General features: G+C 46.7%; 1 protein-coding gene across 1 annotated transcript in view; it reads left to right on the top strand.

The window, feature by feature from the left end:
* The window catches only part of LOC311317001 (copine-8), a 77,753-nt gene that overhangs the window by 15,864 nt on the left and 36,889 nt on the right, over positions 1–25,000 (top strand). The window contains exons 2-5 of the mRNA XM_084447996.1: positions 7,804–7,844; positions 16,257–16,303; positions 16,654–16,757; positions 22,237–22,276. Coding sequence (XP_084304122.1) covers positions 7,804–7,844; positions 16,257–16,303; positions 16,654–16,757; positions 22,237–22,276 — 232 coding nt within the window. The remainder of the gene's footprint in view (positions 1–7,803; positions 7,845–16,256; positions 16,304–16,653; positions 16,758–22,236; positions 22,277–25,000) is intronic.

Raw genomic sequence — 25,000 nt, 5'->3', positions numbered from 1 at the left:
CTGTGTCTATGTCAGCCCATATGGGTACAGTATACTCCTAAATAATCAGCTCAAGTTTAATATTACTGCTCACTAGAGTTGCTCAAAATTCCCGAATCAGACCATTTTTTAAGAGCTCAATTGATCCATAAAAACAGATAGGCTTTTCCCCTGTAGCACAAAGCCAGTGTGCACTAGTCCACTTAAGTTGGAATGATCTTCGCCAGGGAAAAAAAAATCGAATCATTCAAAGTCCGATCAAAATCATTCAAAGTACACTATAATAAAGTTCACTCCAAACCGGCAGCATTTTGATGGCTTCTACGTTGTAAGATTCTGTTGCAAGTCGGAGCGTGGCTAACTAACTAGCAGTTTCTAATTTAGCTAGCTAATGATGTTATGACTCGCTAGTTGCCGGCAAATAACATTATCGTTACTACGTTGTTTGGCTGCTGCTAGTCTCAACGCCAGACCCATGAGAGTCCTTTCACTGATCCACTACGTAAGCTACGCTAACTACGTTACTGCATGCTGCAGATCTCTCTATGGGTCTGGGACACTTCATGCAAAAATCTGGTGCTCAAATCCTGGCAATTCATTGGTTTAAAATAAAGATTCATAACTCAATCAATCTCTATAGATTGTTGCTGATATGTATCCCAGTAAATGTTGTTATGGAACAGAATCACGTCAATTTTAAGAACGACAGATCAGTAAAATAGAGGTCCTGATTGGACCTTATCGGTTCTTGATAATCCTTGGCTACATCCTTCAGAAGATATTGAGTGTTCTGCAGGAGTTAGCCAGCTCTTCAGGGAAGAAAGCACATTTGATTCCCACCATACCCCTCCCACTGGAGAGAGATAAGGAGAGAGAGAGAGAGAGAGAGAAAGAGAGAGGGAAAGAGATGCAGTCATTGAAATTAGTATTTCCGAAGGAAACCCGGAAACATGATGCCCACACACACACACAGACACAGACACAGACACAGACACAGACACAGACACACACACACACACAGGGAACCCAGAACCCCCATCTGAAGACCAGTCTGTATGTAAGTGAATAAATAAAGGTTTTGTGGTATATTGACCACACTATTCTATGTTGCTATATTACTCCTATGAACACAGTCAAGTTCATGTACATATGTGGTGCATGCGCAGTGATGTATGTGCATGGTTAATGAAGAACTGTCAGTAAAGAGTTGACTGCAATGGCTGTCCGTCTCGCACCTCTAGCTAAGAGAGTTAGGGTGTAACATGTGTCAACGAGGATAAAAAGATAACTTTTTTAACGGGGGAAGAAAGACACACGGTGTTGGTACTAGTGAGTACATGGCCCTGATTGGAAGAATTGCCGAATATAAGTCAGAAAACGAGCCGTGGTCAGTGTATATCGAACAACTGGACCAGTTATAACAACGTGGATGATGACAAGATTGTAGCTACTTTACTGAGCATAATGGGCGCAACTGCATATTGACTTCTGAGAAATTTAGCCAAAAGATAAGACATTCAACGATATAGTGACAGTTCTCAAGGAACATTACGAGCCAAAACTGTTATTGGTAGCAGAGAGGTTTCGTTTTAATCGTTGTAACCAGAAGACTAGCCAGCCTGTTGCACAGTATGTAGCTGAGTTGAAGCAATGCGCAGCTAACTGTGAGTTCGGTGCAAACCTGGACGCTTCACTACGAGACCGTTTCGTCAGTGGAATAAGAAACAAAGCCTGCCAGAGAAGACTACTGTCGGAAAATAATCTCACTTTTGCCAAAGCTTTTGAGATAGCGCTGAATATGGAAACAGCTGACAGAGATACAAAACAGTTGAGAGAGATGGAGAGCGAGAACGCGGGAGCAGCAAAAGTTCATAAGGTGAACCAAAAGTCACATGGAAGTATGAACTGCTTCAGATGCAAAGGAAATAACCATCAAGCGAACAAGTGCCATTTCAAAGACACAAAATGCCATAACTGCGGCAAAACGGGACACATCAAAAGGGCATGCCGCTCCAAGACACACAGACAGCGCGAGGTGGAAGTCACAGGACAAGGACAGCAAAACGCAGAAGAAACACTATTTGTGCAAAGCATGTGGACGCTGAAGATTTAGAAGTGTATGCTATTCTGACAGTCACAAATGAGGATGCTAGGCTGTATAAAGCAACTGTGTCTGTAGCTGATGTTGATTTAGAAATGGAAATAGATACGGGGGCTGGTAGGATTATTATATCTCAGGAAACCTACAAGAAACAGTTCTCACATCTGCCACTTAAGGAGGCTAGTGTAAAGCTTAAAGCATGTAATCGGGGTGCCATTCCCGTTTTGGGGAAGACGCAGCAAAGGTAGTTTATGAAGGTCAGACAGAGGACTTGCCACTTTTAGTAGTTAAAGGTAACGGATCAACACTATGTGGCAGGAAGTGGTTCAGGAAGCTTAGACTTAACTGGCAGCAGATAGTGTCTGAATGAAGCAAAGTGTAGGTCACTTAGTGAAGTGCTGGAGGACTACTCTGAGGTATTTAGAGAGGAGTTGGGTACTCTTAAAGATGTAAAAGCCTCAATCCTGGTCAAACCTGATGTTCCTCCTAAGTTTGTGAAGCACAGACCCCTCCCATTTGCTATGAAAGAGAGAGTTGAGAAAGAGCTTAAGAGGCTGGAGGATGCTGGCATTATATCGCCAGTTAAACACAGTGAATGGGCAGTGTAAAGCTCTGCTGACTAGTGACAGGGTTTTAGCCCAACCTACCGCTCACTTTAGCATGTGATGTCTCTGCCTATGGCATCGGATCGGTTATCCAACACACCATGCCCAATGGGAAGGAGCGACCAATAGCTTACGCCCCCTGGACTCTCTCACTCCCGGATTCTCTCCCTCCCGGACTCTCTCCCTCCCAGACTCTCTCCCTCCCAGACTCTCCCTCCCGGACTCTCTCCCTCCCAGACTCTCTCCCTCCCAGACTCTCTCCCTCCCAGACTCTCTCCCTCCCGGACTCTCTCTCTCCCGGACTCTCTTCCTCCCAGACTCTCTCTCTCCCGGACTCTCTTCCTCCCAGACTCTCTCTCCCAGACTCTCTCCCTCCCAGACTCTCCCTCCCGGACTCTCTCCCTCCCAGACTCTCTCCCTCCCAGACTCTCCCTCCCGGACTCTCTCTCTCCCGGACTCTCTTCCTCCCAGACTCTCCCTCCCAGACTCTCTCCCTCCCGGACTCTCTTCCTCCCAGACTCTCTCTCCCGGACTCTCTCCCTCCCGGACTCTCTCTCCCGGACTCTCTCCCCAGCAGAGACCGAGAAAACAAAAAGAAAACTATCTGACTAATTGGAAAGAATCAACCAAAAACCAGAGCAAATTGGAGTGCTACAGTATTTGCCCCTAAACAGAGAACACACAGTGGCAGAATAACTGAGCACTGTGACTGACCCAAAACTAAGGAAATCCTTGACTGTATAGACTCAGTGAGCACAGCCTTGCCATCGAGAGAGGCCGCCACAGGCAGACCTGCTCCCTAGAGAAGACAGACTGAGCCTTCACAGGCAGACCTGCTCCTAGAGAAGACAGACTGAGCCTCCACAGACAGACCTGCTCCCTAAAGAAGACAGACTGAGCCTCCACAGACAGACCTGCTCCTAGAGAAGACAGACTGAGCCTCCACAGGCAGACCTGCTCCTAGAGAAGACAGACTGAGCATCCACAGACAGACCTGCTCCTAGAGAAGACAGACTGAGCCGCCACAGGCAGACCTGCTCCCTAGAGAAGACAGACTGAGCCTCCACAGGCAGACCTGCTCCTAAAGAAGACAGACTGAGCCTCCACAGGCAGACCTGCTCCCTAGAGAAGACAGACTGAGCCGCCACAGGCAGACCTGCTTCCTAGAGAAGACAGACTGAGCCTCCACAGACAGACCTGCTCCCTAGAGAAGACAGACTGAGCCTCCACAGACAGACCTGCTCCTAGAGAAGACAGACTGAGCCTCCACAGACAGACCTGCTCCCTAGAGAAGACAGACTGAGCCTCCACAGGCAGACCTGCTCCTAGAGAAGACAGACTGAGCCTCCACAGGCAGACCTGCTCCTAGAGAAGACAGACTGAGCCTCCACAGGGAGACCTGCTCCCTAGAGAAGACAGACTGAGCCTCCACAGAGAGACCTGCTCCCTAGAGAAGACAGACTGAGCCTCCACAGACAGACCTGCTCCCTAGAGAAGACAGACTGAGCCTCCACAGACAGACCTGCTCCCTAGAGAAGACAGACTGAGCCTCCACAGGCAGACCTGCTCCTAGAGAAGACAGACTGAGCCGCCACAGGCAGACCTGCTCCCTAGAGAAGACAGACTGAGCCTTCACAGGGAGACCTGCTCCCTAGAGAAGACAGACTGTGTACCCACAGGGAGACCTGCTCCTAAAGAAGACAGACTGAGCCTCCACAGGCAGACCTGCTCCTAAAGAAGACAGACTGAGCCTCCACAGGCAGACCTGCTCCCTAGAGAAGACAGACTGAGCCTCCACAGGGAGACCTGCTCCTAAAGAAGACAGACTGAGCCCCCACAGACAGACCTGCTCCCTAGAGAAGACAGACTGAGCCTTCACAGGCAGACCTGCTCCCTAGAGAAGACAGACTGAGCACCTGCTGCACACAAAATGAGCTGGACACCGAGCTGTACTTCTTATCTCCCTGCCAACTGGACTAATATGGCGTTCTGAAGCCCCTGCCGATCCCCGGGCTTTGTGGAGATCAGGGAGCAGCCTGGCTTTGTGTAGCCTCCTCCCTGCAGCGGAAATGTCATGGGCAGGCGGGGTCAAGGGGGCCCTCCTTATCTCTAACAACAAACAAACAAACAAACAGAATAGACATCTTTAATGATCACAGAGGGAGACACACATCACACGGTATATGCGACAATACCAACGCACACACACACACACAGCTGGAGCATCGACAGATGACATTCTTCTCCTGCTCTTAACCCATCCCGTCGTTCTTCCCCCTAAGGGCAGCAGACAGTAGGCAGCAGGGGCGGGGTGGCCATCGTGAGCACCGGGAGTTTTCCCGGTGGCCTGGCGCGCTAACTGGTCTGGTCCGCGGTAAATGGCCCCCTCCCCGTCAACAAATTGCACGAGCACGACAATAAGAATTGCCTTTACCCACCCCCCCCCCCCCCCCTCCCCAAATAAATCTCACGACAATCAGAATTGCCTGTCACCCCCCCCCCCCCCCCCCCACTGAAAGTGTACCATCTCGCCGCGTCGGCTCGTCGCAAGATCACTGTGATCAGGCTTAAAAAGTGGCCTGACTGGGGCTACATTTGCCGGCCTGAATTATGTCCCCAGTCCGCCCCTGGTAGGCAGCATGCATGGGCCACGCCCGGGGACCAACCAAGTGCTCCTGTCCATCTTCGTCAGGGACGGCGATCTGTTCTTCTGCATGTTTTTCATAATTGGGTTCTTTATGGGGGAAACCCTTGCAGCATGGGGAGAACATGCAAACTCCACACATTAAGGCCTGGAGGCGACATGAGGCGACTAGGTACTAGCTACTGCGCCACCGCGCCGTATGTACGTGAGTTTGGGGTTCAGTGTCTTGCTCAAGGACACTTCGGCAGAGAGTTGGGATCGAACCGGGGACTTTTCGATCACCAGCCAGCCGTTCTACCTCCGAGCTATGTGCCGCTCTGCACACTGCTTAACGGCTAATAACCCCAGAGAGCTGGGGACTCATCCCTCACTTCATCCCACTAGCTCATCCCTCACGCACTGCTAGTCATTTCCCTCTGAGGGTTTACAGGATGCATTATACAGTAGGTTGTTACACACGCAGAGTGTCTGCCTATCTTTCCTCTTCTCCTCTCCTGTTGCCTATGTAAATTAGTCAGTAATAGGCCATGTCCAGAGGCGGACTGGGACCAAAAATCGGCTGCTGCGCGATTTGTTGACGGGGTGACAGGCCAGTTGGGCCAGCCCACTGTCAGTATAGAAAATGGACCAATGGGCCGCTGTCCCTGATCTATGGGCCGTTCGTTGGCTCTTTTTTTTTTTAGATCGGCCCACAAGTAGGTCCGGCCCACCGGGCATTTGCCCGGTACGCCACATGGCCAGTCCGGCCCTGGCCATGTCTGACAGAATCCGTTCACATCCCCAGCCTGGAGGGAAGCATAAAAGCCTGCTGTAATGTAGGAGCTGGCAGTCTGTGTGAGCTGGGGTGGAACCAAAGAACAGCGAGAGCAGGGTGGAACCGGAGCACAGAGAGAGTAGGGGGGATCTGGAGGGATGAACACATGAATTAATGAGAAATCGCAGAAAGGCTGAGTGGAAGCAGAGATGGTCATCATTGCAGGTCCACTGTGCACTCAGCAATTTTTAGGCCAAACTCTAATCTTCAGTTTTTAATAAAGAGAAACGAATTCTGCTAGATGGGGTACTATGGCAACACCACTTGGACAAACCACATGCAGAAGTGCAATACTAGAACTGGTGGTAAAAAAAACATTTGCTAATGATTGACAGTGGTACTGTATGTGGTTTCTTGTCATAGAATAACTATTAATATATATTTTTATGTCAGGCTATATATTGGTGGGACATTTTGAGCATATGTGAATATTGGGGGGATGATGGTTATGGCCTAGTGGATCAACCTCTCTAAACTGGTTCAGGACCTCTCTAATAGGCCGAACATTCTTTGTCCACTCTGGGGATTCTGGGCCCTGTACTGTTTAACATACGTACATGCTACCCCTTGGCAACATCATTAGGAAACATGGCATTGATTTTCACAGCTACACAGACGATACTCAACTTTACTTCGTCTTTATGTAATCCGAGGATTTTAGACCCACCAAAAAACTTCAGAAACTGTATTACAGATATAAAACTGGCTCAAAACCTTCTTCAATTAAACCAGGACAAGACAGAGGCTCTCATCATTGGATGCAAAGACCAGAGAGAGACACATTTTAATTCTGTCACTAAAGGCTAAAAGCCAGGTGAAAAATCTAGGTGTAATTTTTGACTCTGATCTTAATTTTGAAGCACATATTAAGAATCAAAGAATTTACCAAAACGCTTTTTACCACCTTAGCCAAAGTGCACCCATTTCTCTTTAGCGGACAGTAAGAAACCCATCCATGCTTTATCACAAGCAGACTTGATTACTCTTGTCTGGCCTCCCCAATAAAGCAATTAGACCGCTGACAGCTGAAAAACATACAGAGTGCAGCAGCACGGGTACCGACCAAGGCCAGACAGAACACCCACAACCCCAGTTTTAAAGTCTTTGCACTGGCTACCTGAGAGTTTACGAATTTATTTTGAGATTCTTTTATTTGTTTTCAAATAAATTTGTGTGGCCTTCTAACGATAACAAGGCACAGGATTAGGAAATATGGAGAGGCAGCTTTCATCTTTTATGTCCCCAGCCTCTGGAACAGCCTGCCGGAGAGCTTGAGGGGGTCCACAACAGTGGAGATTTTCAAAGCTCTTGCTCTTAGTATTTTAGTCTCTTCTACACTCACCTATTTATCACGCTTACCATTTATTTTGTATTTTATTTATCTAGCCTTTTACTATCTGTCTTATTTATTCAATTTTTTTGGGTGTGTGAAGTGCATTGTGTTGCATTCATGTCTGAATTGTGCTATACAAATACAGTTTGATTGATTGATTGATTGATTAATTAGCCCCTCAGAGCCATTCACTCGTTTACACATACTTTAATTAGGACAAGGGTTTCTGACTAACGGCTATAGGCCTGAATGAAGGACTGTTCTTCTCCTGTCTGTCACGATGTACCTCACTCTCTGACTGACTGTTTTCTTCTTCTACCTCCACAGAAATCTGCTAGACAGGGACACCTTCTCCAAATCAGACCCAAGTAAGATCACTGTTCTGTCTGTGCTGTGTCACACTCAGTCCTGTGCAGTGGTAGTAGTACTCTATTCCTTTTTTCCTTTTTTGTTTTGTGATCAAATGTTTTATGGAGAGCAGGTCAACTACATATTATACATAGTAAATCTATTTCACAGTATTTGTAATTTTTTTAACTGCTCTTCCCACAACCTCCCCACCCCTCTGTGACCCCCCACCTGCTTAACTGCTCCCCCCCCCCCCCCCCCCCCCCGATCTCATGCTAAGTAGAGAGGTTACAGTATATTACTTGCATCAAACATAAAAACGATAAAATACAAATTCAAATACATACCTAAATAGTAGGGCTGGGTATCGATTCGAATTTCAAGAATCGATTCGATTCCGATTCACAAGGTTCAGAATCGATTATCACGATTAAATTTGATTCGACTCAATTTGATTCAATATCGATTCGGTTAATGTTACTAAAACCTTTTCTCCAAAAAAAAAAGTTTTTTTGAGCTGTAACCTGAATTAGATGACTGCCCAGTTATGCAACACATCAATACTAGTATTATATTGACATTTGACAGCAAATGAATATGAAATATTGGTAGTTAATGTCTGAAAGCCTGAAACTGTTGAAAATGGCAAGGACCCCCTCCCAGAATGTTGATAGTATTGCTTTCAAAAACATGCTGTGGGCAGAATTACATTCAAAATGAAATTAGTGTTAAGTTAGTTACTTAATTAATACAAATATTTCTTGGATATGAAAAAGATTATCAGAACAAAAGTTGCAATTGTACTGGAACTCTATTCACCCCAAAGCTGTTAAATACAAATGTAGTGAAAACGTCACTTGCCTGTGCCTCTCCCCATCTCTCCCTCTTGTGTTGGGAACAAGGTGCCTACTCTACTCACTGTTCATTAGTGATGACACATCAATAGCTACTTTGAAATGACACGAAATGTGAAAAAGAAAGTGTCCAGAAAAGCCCAAATGTGGTGGCTACCGACACATTTGAATGCCACTATTCCATCACTGATCTTAATTATGGGGGATTTTCCTGTCTCATCGTGTTGCGTCCTTAAACTTGATTCACATTGGCTACTGGTCGCTGAAGCACCCAATTAGTGCTGCAGATAAGCTCATATGGAAGGTATTGTGCATTTTATGACTAAAGCATGAAACTTTCAGCAGATGATCTATACACCCCAAGGATTAATTTCAGACGTAGAACCACTTCAGGAGGGACCTTTTACGGCTGTGGCAGCCATTTTCCAAAATGGCGGGCGCTTAAGTCTATTTTGACTGCAGGGGGCATATATAGTGGTGCTGTGGTAATACAAGCATGACAATTGGGATGAGCTGTCTCCATGGGTCACTTAACAAGAAGGCCCAATCTCAAACCACCCCCTACCCACTCCCACTCCGACACCGAGTGTCCCTCCAAATGAAGTGTCACTCTCAGCTGTGGAGGGCACTCTCAATCGAGGGGGAGGGTATATAAATGGAAAGCCAAATGTGGGACGGACTCCCCACTCCACCGGAACCGACCGGGACAGGGCCGTCACCATGGCATGTTTAGGTGATTTATGGGAAAATATTAATGATTTGTAATACAAATATAAATCATTATAATTAAATCCATGTATGATGAGAAATGGTCAAAAATCCAAACACAAATAGGTTTTTGCAAATGAACTCTAACTAAATGAATACTATAACACTGTCCCGAGACAAATACATAAATCAATTACTAACTTACTCCCATGCCTCTTTGGCAGCATTCCTTCTTTTGTGAAGCCTCTGTAATATGATCTTTAGAAACGTCTTTCGAAACGAAATAGCTTCCTCACTTGCTCCAGCACGCATGCGCACAGCGCGCAATCGTTATTCCAGCACGCAATCGTTGCTCCAGCACGCTGTGCGCATGCGTGCTGGAGCAAGTGAGGAAGCTATTTCGTGTCTAAAGACGTTTCTAAAGATCATATTACAGAGGCATGTGAAAAAAACACAACAGGCCTATGCTCTATGTAAGCACAACTAGCGATTCATAATGACAGATTGATGAAAACAACCGTTTCGCGGCAGAAAATAGATTTTTAGAAACTGCATTCTAAGTGCCCCGACCACCGCCATTACATGGATATACTGGCTCGCGCTGGATTTTAAATTTCTTCTACATGCCTCCGAACTACACCAAAGTGATCTCGGTGAGTCAAACGTCTTGTAATATGTCGTAAATAAGGTCCAGGTTGTCAAAAACGAGCATTGTCCTTTAACATGGCGAAGCTCGGCGTGAACGCGCAAACGGAGGGGGAGTGGATGGGGCGAGGGCTTAGGGGGTGGTTTGAGATTGGGCCGAAGTTTCAAGATTTCAACATGTAAGGTATTGTGCATTTTATGACTAAAGCATGAAACTTTCTCCAGTGTTTCTATACACCATGTTTCTACACACCATGAAGTTTGTTTTCAGATGTGGAACCACTTAAAGAGGGACTTCTGGAACTTGTCAGAGGCGTCGAACACATTTGGGTCATCATCAACTCGTTTTTTCACTTTGTAGGCATAAATGCAGTGGTGTATTTTTAGTTTGACGGCCACCGTACTGAAAAAGGAAGTTATGGCTACGCTTGCGTTTGATGCGTCAACTTTGACGGATGCCATTCACTTTCAATGGCTGCAGCCGAATGGCATTCTGGTTCCGTTGTTGTCCCGGTGCGTTGCGTTGCCTGAGTTGCTAGCGTCGAAAGTTAAAACCTTTTCAACTTTCAGATGCGTTGCCGGGGCTGCTGACCAATCAGATGTCTTGACGGAGAAAGACGTCATCGCAAGGCGGGATTTTCACATTTTTCGATACCAAGATGGAGGACAATCGCTGTTTGAATTGTTTGTTTTCAGGATAGGATGTACCCAATACCTGCGGGCACCACGTTCACGTTGCCTCAACCACAATGCATAGACGATCGCCACACGTTCGACCAGATTAGCATCCATGACAGCACTAAACGAAAAGCCGGGTGGGTTTTCAAAATAGTGCGCGCTAGCAGGTTCGGAGAATATACTGGTTGTTGCGAGCGCAGTTTTGGACAATGTGATTGGTTGTTGTTGCGTGCGGCAGCGAAAGTGAATGGCATCCGTCAATGTTGACGCATCAAACGCAAGCGTGTGAGTGCACTGGAGTCGAGGGGCTCTACACTCTATCTTTGAGGACATCTACCGCAACGTGTGAAAACTCATTTTCATTTTCAACAGAAACGTTTTCTCCGGGCGTCAGCATCATATGTTGCACAACCACAAGTTGATCATAGATCAAAAAGGAGAGTTGTGGATCGCACTAACTGAGTTCAGTAGTTAGCTAGGCTAGCAAGTTAACTAAATGTTGGTCAATGCCAGCTGCGCTAATTAGCTGGCTGGCTATATAACGTGCCTGCTAACTTAACTCTACGAGATTGACAGTGTTGTGTTAACATAGGCCTACTAACTTATCAGAGTTAACTAACTGCATCAGTTTTGGGCAAATTTGTGCAGAGGTGTTCGTGATATCACTACCCATTCGTGTAGGGCTACTCCGGATTGATTCAAGCTGTCTTCGACATGTGAGCGCACGGAGAGGAGCGGAGGAGGGGCTGTTACAGACGGGCCAGCGTGTGTGTGCGAGGGAGAGAGGGACAGTTACAGACGGGCCAGCGTGTGTGCGAGGGAGAGAGGGACAGACGGGCCAGCGTGTGTGTGCGAGGGAGAGAGGGACAGTTACAGACGGGCCAGCGTGTGTGCGAGGGAGAGAGGGACAGACGGGCCAGCGTGTGTGCGAGGGAGAGAGGGACAGAGGGCCAGCGTGTGTGCGAGGGAGAGAGGGACAGACGGGCCAGCGCGTGTGTGCGAGGGAGAGAGGGACAGAGGGCCAGCGTGTGTGCGAGGGAGAGAGGGACAGACGGGCCAGCGTGTGTGCGAGGGAGAGAGGGACAGAGGGCCAGCGTGTGTGCGAGGGAGAGAGGGACAGACGGGCCAGCGTGTGTGCGAGGGAGAGAGGGACAGAGGGCCAGCGTGTGTGCGAGGGACAGACGGGCCAGCGCTTGTGTGCGAGGGAGAGAGGGACAGAGGGCCAGCGTGTGTGCGAGGGAGAGAGGGACAGACGGGCCAGCGCGTGTGCGAGGGAGAGGGGGACAGAGGGCCAATGTGTGTGCGAGGGAGAGGGGGACAGAGGGCCAGCGTGTGTGCGAGGGAGAGAGGGACGGACGGGCCAGCGCGTGTGTGCGAGGAAGAGAGGGACAGACGGGCCAGCGCGTGTGTGCGAGGGAGAGAGGGACAGAGGGGCTGAGCGCAACGCGCTGTGCGCAGTTCTACAATAAAATACGAGCAACACTGTAGCCTACACTACATGTGACGAATAAAGCATCTGATATTACCCATTATAAATAGTGAAAAAGTGTGGGGTCAACTAGGCGCGTATCCTCGAGGGCTTACGCAAGAGACACATTTGAACTACAATAAGTACTGAACGTCATACCAAAGACTATTAAAAATGCTACCCAGTGCCTTCCTTCCTGGCACTCAGCATCGAGGGTTGGATTGGGGGATGTCCCTGCGACATACTAGCGTCTTGTCCAGGGGGTGTACTTGTACATCAAGCTGCCTCACGCTAAGGAAGCAGGAGATAGGATCCTGTCCTATGGACCACTAGGCTCCAGAACCATTAGTTCTCAAGGCAGTTTACTTTAAATTACTAAACTGACTTGACAAATCCAAGTGTCACAATCACATCAATTCAAATCAGCTTCTTCTTCTTCGTATGGGTAAGATGTTTGTTTCTCCTCTACCCCCGAGGCTCGGGGCCGAGGGGCTATCCTTTTACCACCCCGAGCCTGGGTGTGGGGGTCACCCGGGCTATATATATCCAGGCACACCTCCAGGAGCCATGTCACTGTTTAGTCATCCACAACCGTCAGGCCACGCATTCCGTTGGGTGCCCGATATATCGGACACTCCTGGATGACGTGGTCTGCGGTTTGTTCCTCGGCGCCTAGCACAAATCAGCTGTAGGCTGTTGTCACTAATTAGCCTACACTTGACCCGTGAGAAAACACATTGACAAATTACCTGTAATAGGTTAACTGCTGAAGATGACTCAACTCAACTCAAATTTTATTCATACTACATCATACACAATAAGCAATATAAAACACTACAATACAGGTGAGTTGGTGGAAGAACTAGAATGACTGGTAGGTTTGATTGATGACAAAAATTAACATAACACACTTGCTCCTTGCAAACACACAATGACTGTTTAAAATAAAAATGCAGTGAAAGCCACTCTCAGACAGCTATGGGGATTGTATGCAAAGATGTGTCTGGGAGAACACTATATACTCTCAGCCTGGCTGGCTGCCTCTGTCCTGATTTGGGAGCTAATCACGACTGATTAATCGCTCTCAGATGATTAATCAGCAGCATATTCATGGGATTCATGTGTTATCCTGCAGACCTTTTGTGGCTGTGCTCAGCGAGCCGGCTTATCACTCTGTCTCCATCCGTCTCTCTCTCTTTCACTCTCCCTCTTTCACTCCCTCTTTCACTCTCCCTTTCTCTCTCTCTCTCTCTCTGTCTATCTTTCTTTCTGTCTGTGATGGAATGCCTGACATGTTCATCTCTGTGTTTTTTCTTCTTTTCTTTCAGGTCTTTTTGTCTGCTTCTCTCTGCTTGTCTGCGCATTCTTGCAATTCATGTACAGTATTCCAGTAGGCTTGCATGAATGTGTAATCTGTAAATCTATTTCTCGTTTTTTGCTCGGGCGTTTCTCGTCTAGTCTGCGAGCACCTGATGTCTGTGATGTCAGTGTTTTCACCCCCCCCCCCCCCCCCCGCTACCCTCGACCCCCCCTACTCCCATCATCCCTCCATCTCCAGACCAGAATAGCAACCGGAGTGCTCCCTCTCTCCTCCTCGGTGGCAAGGAGCGCCTCCTCTCATAATCCAGCCGCAGATCTGCAGGCCACTGTCTCCATAGGAACGCCGTGGGCCTGGCGGGGAGGACGGAGGGGCGATAGGGGGGCGGGCGCGGGGGGGCGGGCGCAGGGGGGCGGGGGGTGGGGGGTGTTAGAACCGCCCGCCAAAGATAACGACTGCGACACGGGCCACCTCGGAGGGAAAAGGGAGAGATGGGAAAACCGATAGTGATGATGCAGCGCAAATAAGTGAATGAATGAATAAGTGAATGAATGAATGCGTGAATCAATGTACGAGTGAATGAATAAGTGAATGAATGAATAAATGGATGAATGAATATGTGAATCAATGGATGAGTGAATGAATTAATAAATGGATGAATGAATACGTGAATCAATGGATGAGTGAATGAATAAGTGAATGAATTAATAAATGGATGAATGAATACGTGAATCAATGGATGAGTGAATGAATAAGTGAATGGATGAATGAATAAGTGAATGAATGAATGCAGGGCTGACGCGGGGAAGCGCTGGTGCCGGGGGACTGTGGTGATTTTGCTGAGTGCTGTTGGCCGAGGTCTCCCAGCATTAAGCTGCTTCACCAGGCAGACGGGCAGGGAGAGGAGGGAGGGAGAGGAGAGGAGAGGAGAGGAGAGGAGAGGAGAGGAGAGGAGAGGAGAGGAGAGGAGAGGAGAGGAGAGGAGAGGAGAGGAGAGGAGAGGAGAGGAAGGAGGGAGGGAGAGGAGGGAGGGAGGGAGAGGAAAGGGAAGAAGAGAAAGAGAGAGAGAGAGGGAGGGAGAGAGAGACAGAGAGAGAGAAAGAGAGAGAGAGGGAGAGAGAGGGCGGGAGAGAGGGAGGGAGAGAAAGAGCAGGAGAGAGAGAGAGAGAGAGGGAGAGAGAGAGATGGAGAAAGAGCGGGAGAGAGGGAGAGACAGCCAGGATAGGCCACTCTGTTTACATCAGTTACATTGACGGGCTCCACAATCACTTTGTTCTTCTCTGAACACCATGAGAGAGAGAGAGAAGCAAAGAAAGATTAGAAATAGAGTTGGAATCGATTTATGCAAGTATGTGTGTGTGTGTGTGTGAGAGAGAGAGAGAGATTGTGTTTGAGAGAACGGGGTGTTTATGTGTGTGTGTGTGTGTGTGTGTGTGGGGAGGGGGGTTGAGGGACAAAGGCTGCCTTTGTCCAGCACATACCTCTCACTGTGAGGGGCATTTCTACACAGGCTAATTGGCACAGCGCCCTCCTGGACTACTGATGATAATGATGTTTGTGTGTGTGTGTGTTTGTTTGTGTGTCTGTTTGAGTGTTTGTGTGTGCATGTGTGTGTGTGCATACCTGAATGCAACATCAAAGCCTTCCGGAAACGGCCAGCACCTCCACACTATGAGTGATTTGCCTTTCAGAGAATCATCTTGTTTTGGGAAATTCCCTGATTCACCATTTAGCTCACCACCATTTTATGCTTTCGAAAGGATAATGAATAAGTCATGGATACGGGTGGATAATGTTGCTTGATGTCTCACTGTAGACTGATCACAAACAGTAAACCACTACCTCATCAGAGAGAGAGAGAGAGAAAGAGAGGGAGGGAGGGAGAGAGAGAGAGAGAGAGAGAGAGAGAGAGTAACCCAGACCCCTCACTGTTGGAGATAACACACCCACACTCACTTTTTTATTTATTTATTTATTTATTTATACATAATCTGAATGTTGATTTTCTGAATGTTGATTTTATGTACTGCTTTGGCAATGTGGGTTCTTTTCACCTATCGTGCCAATAAAGCTTATTTGAATTTGAATTTGAGTAAACCGCTACCTCATTGGATATAAATATAATAATAATAATAATAAATATAATAGATGTGCATTAAGGCTGGGTATTGGCTAGGACCTGATTAGGGTTTGATATTGGCAAGGACCTCACGATACGTGTCACGATACATGGTCACGATAGGATTGTATCTCGATACATTGAGATATGATGTTGCAATACATTGCGATAATAATTTGCTGAAATTTTAAAAAATAGAGTTGAAAATACAACTACATTCCCTGGAAGGGATCTTGATGGTGGAGGAAAATTTTTAATCTGTTTAAATCCATTGAAACATGAATAATTCTATCCTTCATTTTGCATATCTTTAATCAATTCCCTATCTTGATCTGTATATTTTCTGTGTGCTTAACAAAAATGAATAAAGGAATAAATAAATACATGAATAAATAAATAAATAAATACAATTTAATGTAATGTATCGATATGAGGGGCTGGAAAAATCTATGCATTATTTATTTTTTTTGTTTTTTTTTTGTTTTTTTTTATACATTTTTATTATTATTTATCTATTTATTTATTTATTTATTTATTTATTTTTTTGCGATACTCAGCTGTACAGCCCTACTGTCGCTAGTGATGCCAGTGTCTGTGCTGCTCTGCTGTGGTTTGACCTGTTGTGTCCCCCTCTGTCCCCAGTCTGCGTCCTCTACACGCAAGGCATCGGCAACAAGGAGTGGAGAGAGGTGAGTGTGTGTGTGTGTGTGTGTGTGTGTGTGTGTGTATGTATGTGTGTGTGTGTGTGGACCTCCTAGCCAAGGCCTTAGATTGTGAAATGATCTCCAGCCGTTAGCCGGGCATAAATATTCATACATGTAAATGTTAGGTGCTCAGCCCAGTCATAATAGTCACTTATTCATCCCCTCCTTCTTCGCCTGGCCGTGCTATTAATCAGTGAGACGCTAGGCTCTCTTACCCCCCGTAGGGTTCAGGGTTTCCTTCGGAAATGCTAACTCATGCATCTCTTTCTCTCTCTCTCTCTCTCTCTTTTTCTCCCCTCTCTACCCCCCCCCCCTCTCTCTCTCTCTCTCCATAGTTTGGAAGAACAGAAGTGATTGACAACACCCTGAACCCAGACTTCGTGCGCAAGTTTATCTTGGATTATTTCTTTGAGGAGCGACAGAACCTGCGCTTTGATTTGTGAGTAGAACAGTCAAGTAGAGAGGGAAATCAGGTCAGGTGCACAACCTGTGGGTGACTGGTATTGAGTGTCTGTTTTTGTTGACCACTGAATGTGTGTGTGTGTGTGTGTGTGTGTGTGTGTGAGGGAGGGAGGGAGGGAGGGAGTGTGCGTGTGTATATGTGTGTTTACATTTGTGTATCAGTATCTCATTGTCTGTCACAGTGGATACTTAAATCTTGTGTGATGTGAAAGGGGGTCACAAGGTCACGTGGGCATCTGAAACGAGAGGGAAACAAAGTACTTGTGAGCCTGTGTGTGTGTGTGTGTGTGTGTGTGTGTGTGTGTGCGCGTGTGTGTGTGTGTGTGCGTGTGCATGTATGCATGTATGCTCATCGTCATGACAACTGGGGAACCAGGACCCAAGTAGGAATCCAAGAGGAGACAGATTCCAGCAGGGAGAGAGATGTTTAACTCCCAGAAACCTCCACTCTCTAACAACACGTTCACTCTATCTATCTATCTATCTATCTATCTATCTATCACTCCATCACTATCTATCTATCTGTCTGTCTGTCTGTCTGTCTGTCTGGATATCTTTAAAACTCTCTTGGGCTCATCAACTCTGCCGCCATACTAGGGGAAACACTGTAATGTATATCAAATATATTCTGTTCGTTAGGTAACGTAATTTTGACCTTCCTTTATTCCTACTGTAAGCTAGAATGCGAGGCTGGCAGGCAGGCTATCTGTAGCTAGCTCAAGATTCAAGATTCAAGATCCGTTTTAGTGGCCATGTATATGGTTCACACTAGAGGATGACATTTTTTCGGGGTGGGAGTCAATTTCACTTTTAATCACGTGATTGGGCAGGAACGGGAGTAGAAGTCAATGGGAGCAGATGGGAGTGGGAACTATGACAACAAAATCAACGGGAGTAGACGGGACTGAAAACCATGATGCAGTTATATTTTATTTCATTTCATATCAAATCGATATTTGAACATCTCTCCCCAGCATCGAGTTAAACATTGCATTGATCACTTTTTGTAGTTTTCATTCAGTCACCCAACACTGCATATTTTCTATTGAGGAAATAAAACGGAGCAGGATTGGGTGGGAGTAAGAAGGGATGGGAGTGGGATTCTGTCAAAGTTTGGCTCCGGTTTGGATTGGGATGGGATGGGATCAGTCTTCTGTTTGGATTGGGATGGGATCAGTCTTCTGTTTGGATTGGGATGGGATGGGATCAGTCTTCTGTGGGAGTGGGACGGGATGGGATCAGTCTTCTGTGGGAGTGGGACGGGATGGGATCAGTCTTCTGTGGGAGTGGGAGGGAGTGGGATTTTTTTTTTTTTAACTCTCACTCGGGATTGGGAAGGAATGGGATTATTTCTGTGGGAGTGGGAGGGAGCGGGAGTCAAAATCCATTTCCGTGTCAGCCTCTAGTTCACACATTCTAGGAATGTGACTAGGGTTAAGACATAGGCTGTTGCAGATGACAGGACAGGACAGGACAGGACAGTGCAAAGACATGACAGTGAAAATCCAATGCAAGATATTTGGACATCGTACGTACGGCCGGATGGCCATCCAGTTCTGCCATTTTAGATAGATATGACGTAACGTGTGTGTGTGTGTGTGTGTTGTAATCCATATCTCTCATCTGCCGAAGCAGTATGTCAGTATAGTGGACTGATTTGGGTTAGATTTTCTCAGCTGAACAAATGTGCAACATGAGATGTACAATAATTGATTAAGGCTGTCAACTGAGACCCTTGTCATCACTCCGCCTCCTGTGTGTGTGTGTGTGTGTGTGTGTGTTGTTTTTCATCCAGGGAGAGTGACGGAGTGGCAGGAATACATGGCAGGCTATAAATAGTACTGGAAGCCCCACTGCAGCTCACTGAGGCAGAGACAGTGTAAATGGACAGCTGTGTGTGCGTGCGTGCGTGCGTGTGTGCGTGCGTGTGTTAGTGTTGCACGATATACCGGTACCAACGGTCTACCGCGGTGCCAAAATGTCACGGTGCCAACTATACTATAAGCTCTATACAATGGTACCACCGTGGAATACGGTACTACCGTTTAACACGGCAGGGGGACAATGTCACCTCTGTTCCCAAATTCACTGGTTTCTGCTAATGAGAAGACTGGCTCGCGACACCGTTGTGGCAGCTCCCATGTGTTGGCTCGCGCACATGTGCATCTCCGCAGTCACAATATTGACGTTATCTGTATGTCTGGGCGCGAGCCAGTCTTGTTCTCAGTAGGCTATCATAATGGCAGAAGCGTTCCCTAGCTCCGAGTCCGCACCATCACATGTAACATTATTATAGAAACATAACTCTAAAAGTTTAATATGGAACTATTTTGGTTTTAAACCAGATAAACAAGGAAACGCTATAGATGATGGCCGTCCGTTGTGCATGCGATGCAGCAATGCCGTACAGGCAAAAGAAGGCAACACATCAAACTTAATTAAGCAACTACAATCTCGTCATCCAGACCTTGCACTGGAATACAGACAAGCTAATGAGGCTTTAGTATGACTTTAGTAGTGTTCTGCCAGTGTTAGCTAATATTACAAAAATGAATGAATAGACCTCTTAGCTAAAGCGTGGGCTGCTGTTGCTAGCTAGCCAGCCAATGCTAATGGGCCAACTGCCAGCTGGCTAGCACTAGCTAATGAAGTAACGTTAGCCTACCTGCTGTCATGTCGTCATGCACAGCTGCTGAATGAAAATTGTCGTCCTCTTATTCCAACTCCAAACGCCAATGTGAGCTAGATTACTGTATGTAGGATGAGACTAATCCAATGATAATCCAATGATAATCCAATGATATCCACCTCTTGACATTTGGTCATTTGATGTGGTTTTGACTTTCACAGAAGTGATAGCTATATAAAGCATGTTGATGTCACTGCCATCAACCAAAACCCAGAGGCCCTCCGCTGACCTTTACTGGTGGTTGGTGATACTACACTTGTGTGTATACATGGCTGATTCTGTAGTTGTTGTTAGATATGTGTTTTAAATATTTAATATTTTAAAATAATTCATAATATGCATAATATATTTTTACTTACCTGTAGAGCTACAATGTAATCAATCAATGTAATCAATCAATCAGAGCAACATATTCAGCTTGCGCAAAATACATCCGTGGATTTTTGAAACTGTCGGGGCCTGGTTTGTGCTTGCATGCATGCATGTCAACTGTGGGACCTTATTTAGGCGGGTGTGTGCCTTTCCAAATCATGTCCAATCAATTAAAATGACCACAGGTGGACTCAATCAAGCTGTAGAAACATCAAGGATGATCAGTGGAAACAGGACACACCTGAGCTCAATTTTGAGTGTCATAGCAATAGAAGTGAATACTTATGTACCTGTGATATTTACTTTTTACATTTTAATACATTTGCAAACATGTCTAAAAATGTCTTCTGTCACTTTAATCCATTTTGGAATAAGGCTGTAACATAACAAAAACGCTCGCACACACGCACACACACACACACACACACACACACAAAGCTCTCTCTAAATCTAGTTTTCCCCATCAGAGCAGAGCAGGCGTGTGGAACCACTCTATAGACGTCTCTCTGAGAGAACCACAGGAGCAGCACAGTGACGGAACACTCCGGGGCCCAGATAATGTCAGCCTAAACGCCCACACACACACACACACACACACACAAAACGCCGCGCTTGGACGTGCACACTCACATGGGCATCGATTTACTGTTCTTGTTTTTAAGTGTCTCAGCGGAGAGTCCTTCTCGTGTTTTCGTCGGATCAGAACATCAGCGTAGGCCGGGTTTTAGAACCAGCGGGCTACGGCTCTCTCACGCTGACACAGCTATTCTCCTGTTCGCCTTTCTGACACCGTGTGATCCGTCCATGCAGAGTCTGCTCCCCTGCGGTCCACCCAGGGATGTCCTCTCTCTCTCTTCTCTCTCTCTCTCTTCTCTCTTTCTCTCTCTCTTCTCTCTCTCTCTCTCTCTCTCTCTCTCTCTCTCCTCTCTCTCTCTCTTCTCTCTCTCTCTCTCCTCCTCTCTCTCTTCTCTCTCTCTCCCTCTCTCTTCTTCTCTCTCTCCCTCTCTCTTCTTCTCTCTCTCTTCTCTCCCTTCTCTCTCTCTCCCTCTCTCCCTCTCTCTCTCTCTCTCCTCGCTCTCTCTCCTCCCTCTCTCTCTCCTCTCTCTCTCTCTCTCTCTCTCTCTCTCTCTATCTCTATTCTCTCTCTATTATATCTCTCTATCTCTCTTCTCTCTCTCTCCTCTCTTTCTCTCTCTCTCTCTCTCTCCTCCCTCTCTCTCTCCTCTCTCTCTATCTCTCTTCTCTCTCTATTATATCTCTCTATCTCTCTTCTCTCTCTCCTCTCTATTTCTCTCTCTCTCTCTCTCTCTCTCTCTCTCCCTCCCTCCCTCCCTCTCTCTCTCTCTCTCTCATCTCCCACCAGCCGGGCCGAGTCCTGCTGCTCTTTGATGTGTGTGTGTTCCTGCTGGTCCGACACCAGCAGAGCAGAACAGAACCAGCAGAGCTGTGTGCTGGACCCCCCTCCCCTCGTCCCCCTGCCCGAGGCCACGGACGCCCTGGTCACGGTCCGGTATCAAACCGACACGGGGCGGTGATGAATCACTACAAAGGATTCGCCGTCCCTCTGTCATACACGATTCATAAAAGCAGTCCCGCTGCGCGTGGCAGCTCAGCGTGAGGACTGAGACGCTGATAAAGTAGTGCCAGTGCTTCTGTGCTCCCTCAAACCGCTGTGATTCACACCACGGCGGTCACGCGCCAGAGGTGTTCTCCACACACACGCACACACACACACACTCAAAAAGAACAAGAAAAATAGTGCCTCCTAACATTACTCGCTTTTCTTGGTGGCTGTTAGACGACCTCAGCTGTGAAATGGGCCCTGGGTGCGGTGTTTCCCGATAGCCGCTAGGCACCCTTCTCCAGTCAACCCTTCCGGAAAGACCCGGCACATTCTAAACAACCGGGACCCCGCACTGTAAAACCGGGACCCCCCCCCCCCCCCCCTCAGAGTAAAATGGCTGCAGCGCCCTTCCAGTTGTGGAAGTTCAAGTTCAAGTTTAGTGAGGAGCAAATTGCATCAAGTTTACACAGAAGGAATTCCATGACCTTTACAATATACATGTTAAAGACGTGTACATTGAGCTACGTTAAACCAGACATCATTTAAAAGGAGGGTTATTCAGGTTATGCGTTCTCATTGGGAAGTCTGCTCAGTTAGGGGATGGTAGAGTTTCTGTAGTGCTCAGTTCTTGTTTCCTGGGCTGGATCCAGCTTGCCTGTCTGGTACTACTGCCAGAGATGTTGGAGTGGGGGGGGGGGGGGGGGGGTCTCTCAGAGGGGAGTTTTGGACATGTGGGGCGTAGCTCCGTCACCGATCTGTCTCCCCTTCTCTCCGAGGATGGCGAGGGAGAGCTGGACTCTAACATCTCCATCTTCTCTCTCTCTTCTCCAGGTACGATGTTGACTCAAAGAGCGCCAACCTGTCAAAACACGTGAGTGGCTAATTCTGACTCCTCCTCCTCTTCCATGCGCATGCGTGTGTGTGCGCTTTTCGAGTGTGTGATTCACGTGTGCTTTGTGCGTGTGCCTACTGTACAGGTGTGTGTGTATGTGTGTATCCATCAGATCCAGATACATCCAGCGTGTCATTTTCCCAGCGTTCTTGTAATGAGTATGTTTAGTGTTTAATGACACTGTCCGGACCCCTGGGAGGCCTTGAGTCACTTCAGTAGAGCTAATAACCACCCCACCCCCCCACCCCCCACGATGTCCGCGCTCCGCCCTGTTTTCTATTGTTAGCGGCCCCAATAAAAACACTACTAATGACAGTAATTATGCACCAGGGCATCCATCTCTCTCTGATACTCAGTACAGACTCTCTCACTCAAATACAGACTCCCTCACTCATCACGGCGTAGCAGGATTCAACTCAGCAGGATCTTGTCTGCCTGACATTCAGATCAGTGTTCATTTTGACTGCAAATTTCGAAATTTGCAATTTTGAAGTTTGAATAAAGGTCGTTGACGAATAATTTTCGTCATAGTCTCCGTTGACGAAAGCAACACTGATTCAGAGTCATTGCAGATCTCTCTCTCTATTACTCTCTCTCCCTCTATCTTTCTCTCTCCTCTCTCTCTCCCTCTTTCTCCTCCTTTCTATGTCTCTCTTTTTCTTTCTCTCTTTCTCTCCTCCTTTCTCTTTCTCTCATCACTATCTCTCTCTATTCCATCTGAGAGGTCTATCTGTAGTGTGTGTGTGTGTGTGTGTGTGTGTGTGTGTGTGTGTGTGTGTGTGCGTGTGTGCGTGCGTGCGTGTGTGCGTGCACGTCGCATCGGGACAATGAGTGTCTCAATAGAGGCTGCGGGTGAAAACAACACTGCTGACTCTGCGTATTCAGACTCAGAATGATGAGAAGGAGCGACTGTCCAACACGTTTCAGAATCTGGGAGCCGGTTTACCTCTGCTATTCCGACTATGCCACGCAGAGAGCAGTGACCGACTTTTTCCATTGCGAGGAGAAGGGTGTGTGCGTGTGTGTGTGTGTGTGTGTGCGTGTGTGTGTGTGTGTGTGTGTGTGTGTCAGCGTCTGAGGGGAATTGCTCATTCATGTGCTGCGTTCAGAGAGGCCCTCCACTCCACACACGGCCTCTGCCTCTACTGAGCCTCGGGGAGTAGAAGTGCAGCCATGCTCTCACCCCCAACACCTACTAGAAAAAAGGAGCTCATTACTGTGTGTGTGTGTGTGTGTGTGTGTGTGTGTGTGTGTGTGTGTGTGTGTGTGTGTGTGTGTGTGTGTGTGTGTGTGTGTGTGTGGGTTAGGGTGTAGTTTAAGCCTAGCTCTACCACGCGAGATTAGGCAAAGATCAGTTAAGACCAGAGTGTAGGTCACATTTTCATCTTCATACTTGTTATCTTTAGCATTTAAAAACAGGTTAAAACAAGTCAGACAACCTGCAAGAGCCTTTCCAGGCAGCAGATAAAACCACATGCTCCAGTTAAACTTTGACTTTTGTTCTTTTGTTCTCTTTAGTGCTTCCACTAACTCAAATTATGGAAAACAACAAAATATGTTACCATGGCTATGCAGACGACACACAAATTTAGATCACCATAACACCAGGGGACTATAATCCCATACAAGCGCTGAGTAAGTGCATTCAACAAATCAATGATTGGATGTGCCAGAACTTTCTCCAACTAAACAAAAATAAAACTGAAGTAATTGCTTTTGGAGCCAAAGAAGAACGATTAAAAGTCAGTGCTCAACTTCAATCAATAATGCTAAAAACCACAAACGAAGCCAGAAATCTTGGTGTAGTCATGGACTCAGACCTGAATTTCAACAGCCACATTAAGTCAATTACAAAGCAGCCTTCTATCACCTGAAGAATATATCAAGGATCAAAGGATTTATGTCCCAGAAGGATTTGGAAAAATTTGTCCATGCATTTATCTTCAGTAGACTCGACTATAACGGTGTGTTTACAGGTCTCTCAAAAAAATTGATCAGACAGCTGCAGCTGATTCAGAACGCTGCTGCTCGAGTCCTCACTAAGACTAAGAAAGTGGATCACATCACTCCAGTTCTAAGGTCTTTACACTGGCTTCCTGTCTGTCAAAGAATTGACTTTAAAATACTGCTGTTGGTTTACAAAGCACTGAATGGCCAAAATATATTTCTGATCTGCTAATATGCTATGAACCATCCAGACCGCTCAGGTCGTCTGGCACAGGCCTGCTTTCTGTCCCCAGAGTTGAAACAAAACATGGAGAAGCAGCGTTCAGTTTTTATGCCCCACATATCTGTAACAAACTTCCAGAAAACTGCAGGTCTGCTGCAACTCTTGGTTCTTTTAAAACAAGCCTGAAGACTTTTCTTTTTGCCACTGCTTTCTAAGAGGAGTTATGTTTATCTGTAAACTGCACTGTAACTTTTATTCCTGTATTCTATTTGTCCTGCTTTTTGTTTTAAATGTCTCTAATGTCTTGCATTTTGTTTTAATGCTTTCAAAGTCTCATGTAAAGAACCTTGAATTGCCCTGTGGCTGAAATGTGCTATATAAATAAACTTGCCTTGCCTTTGTTTAACAAACAGACGGTAAGGCCTGCGGGTATCTGAGACTGATAACCTAGATAACAAGACGGTGTGGCTGGATGTTTGACCTCGTCATCGGGACAAAGAGGCTGCGGGTGAAAACACTGCTGACTCTGCATA

Source organism: Borostomias antarcticus (assembly GCF_949987555.1).
Source record: "Borostomias antarcticus genome assembly, chromosome: 13".
Classification (NCBI taxonomy): domain Eukaryota; kingdom Metazoa; phylum Chordata; class Actinopteri; order Stomiiformes; family Stomiidae; genus Borostomias; species Borostomias antarcticus.
Note: the sequence above shows the minus strand (reverse complement) of the source record. Positions and strands in the feature narration are given on the sequence as shown.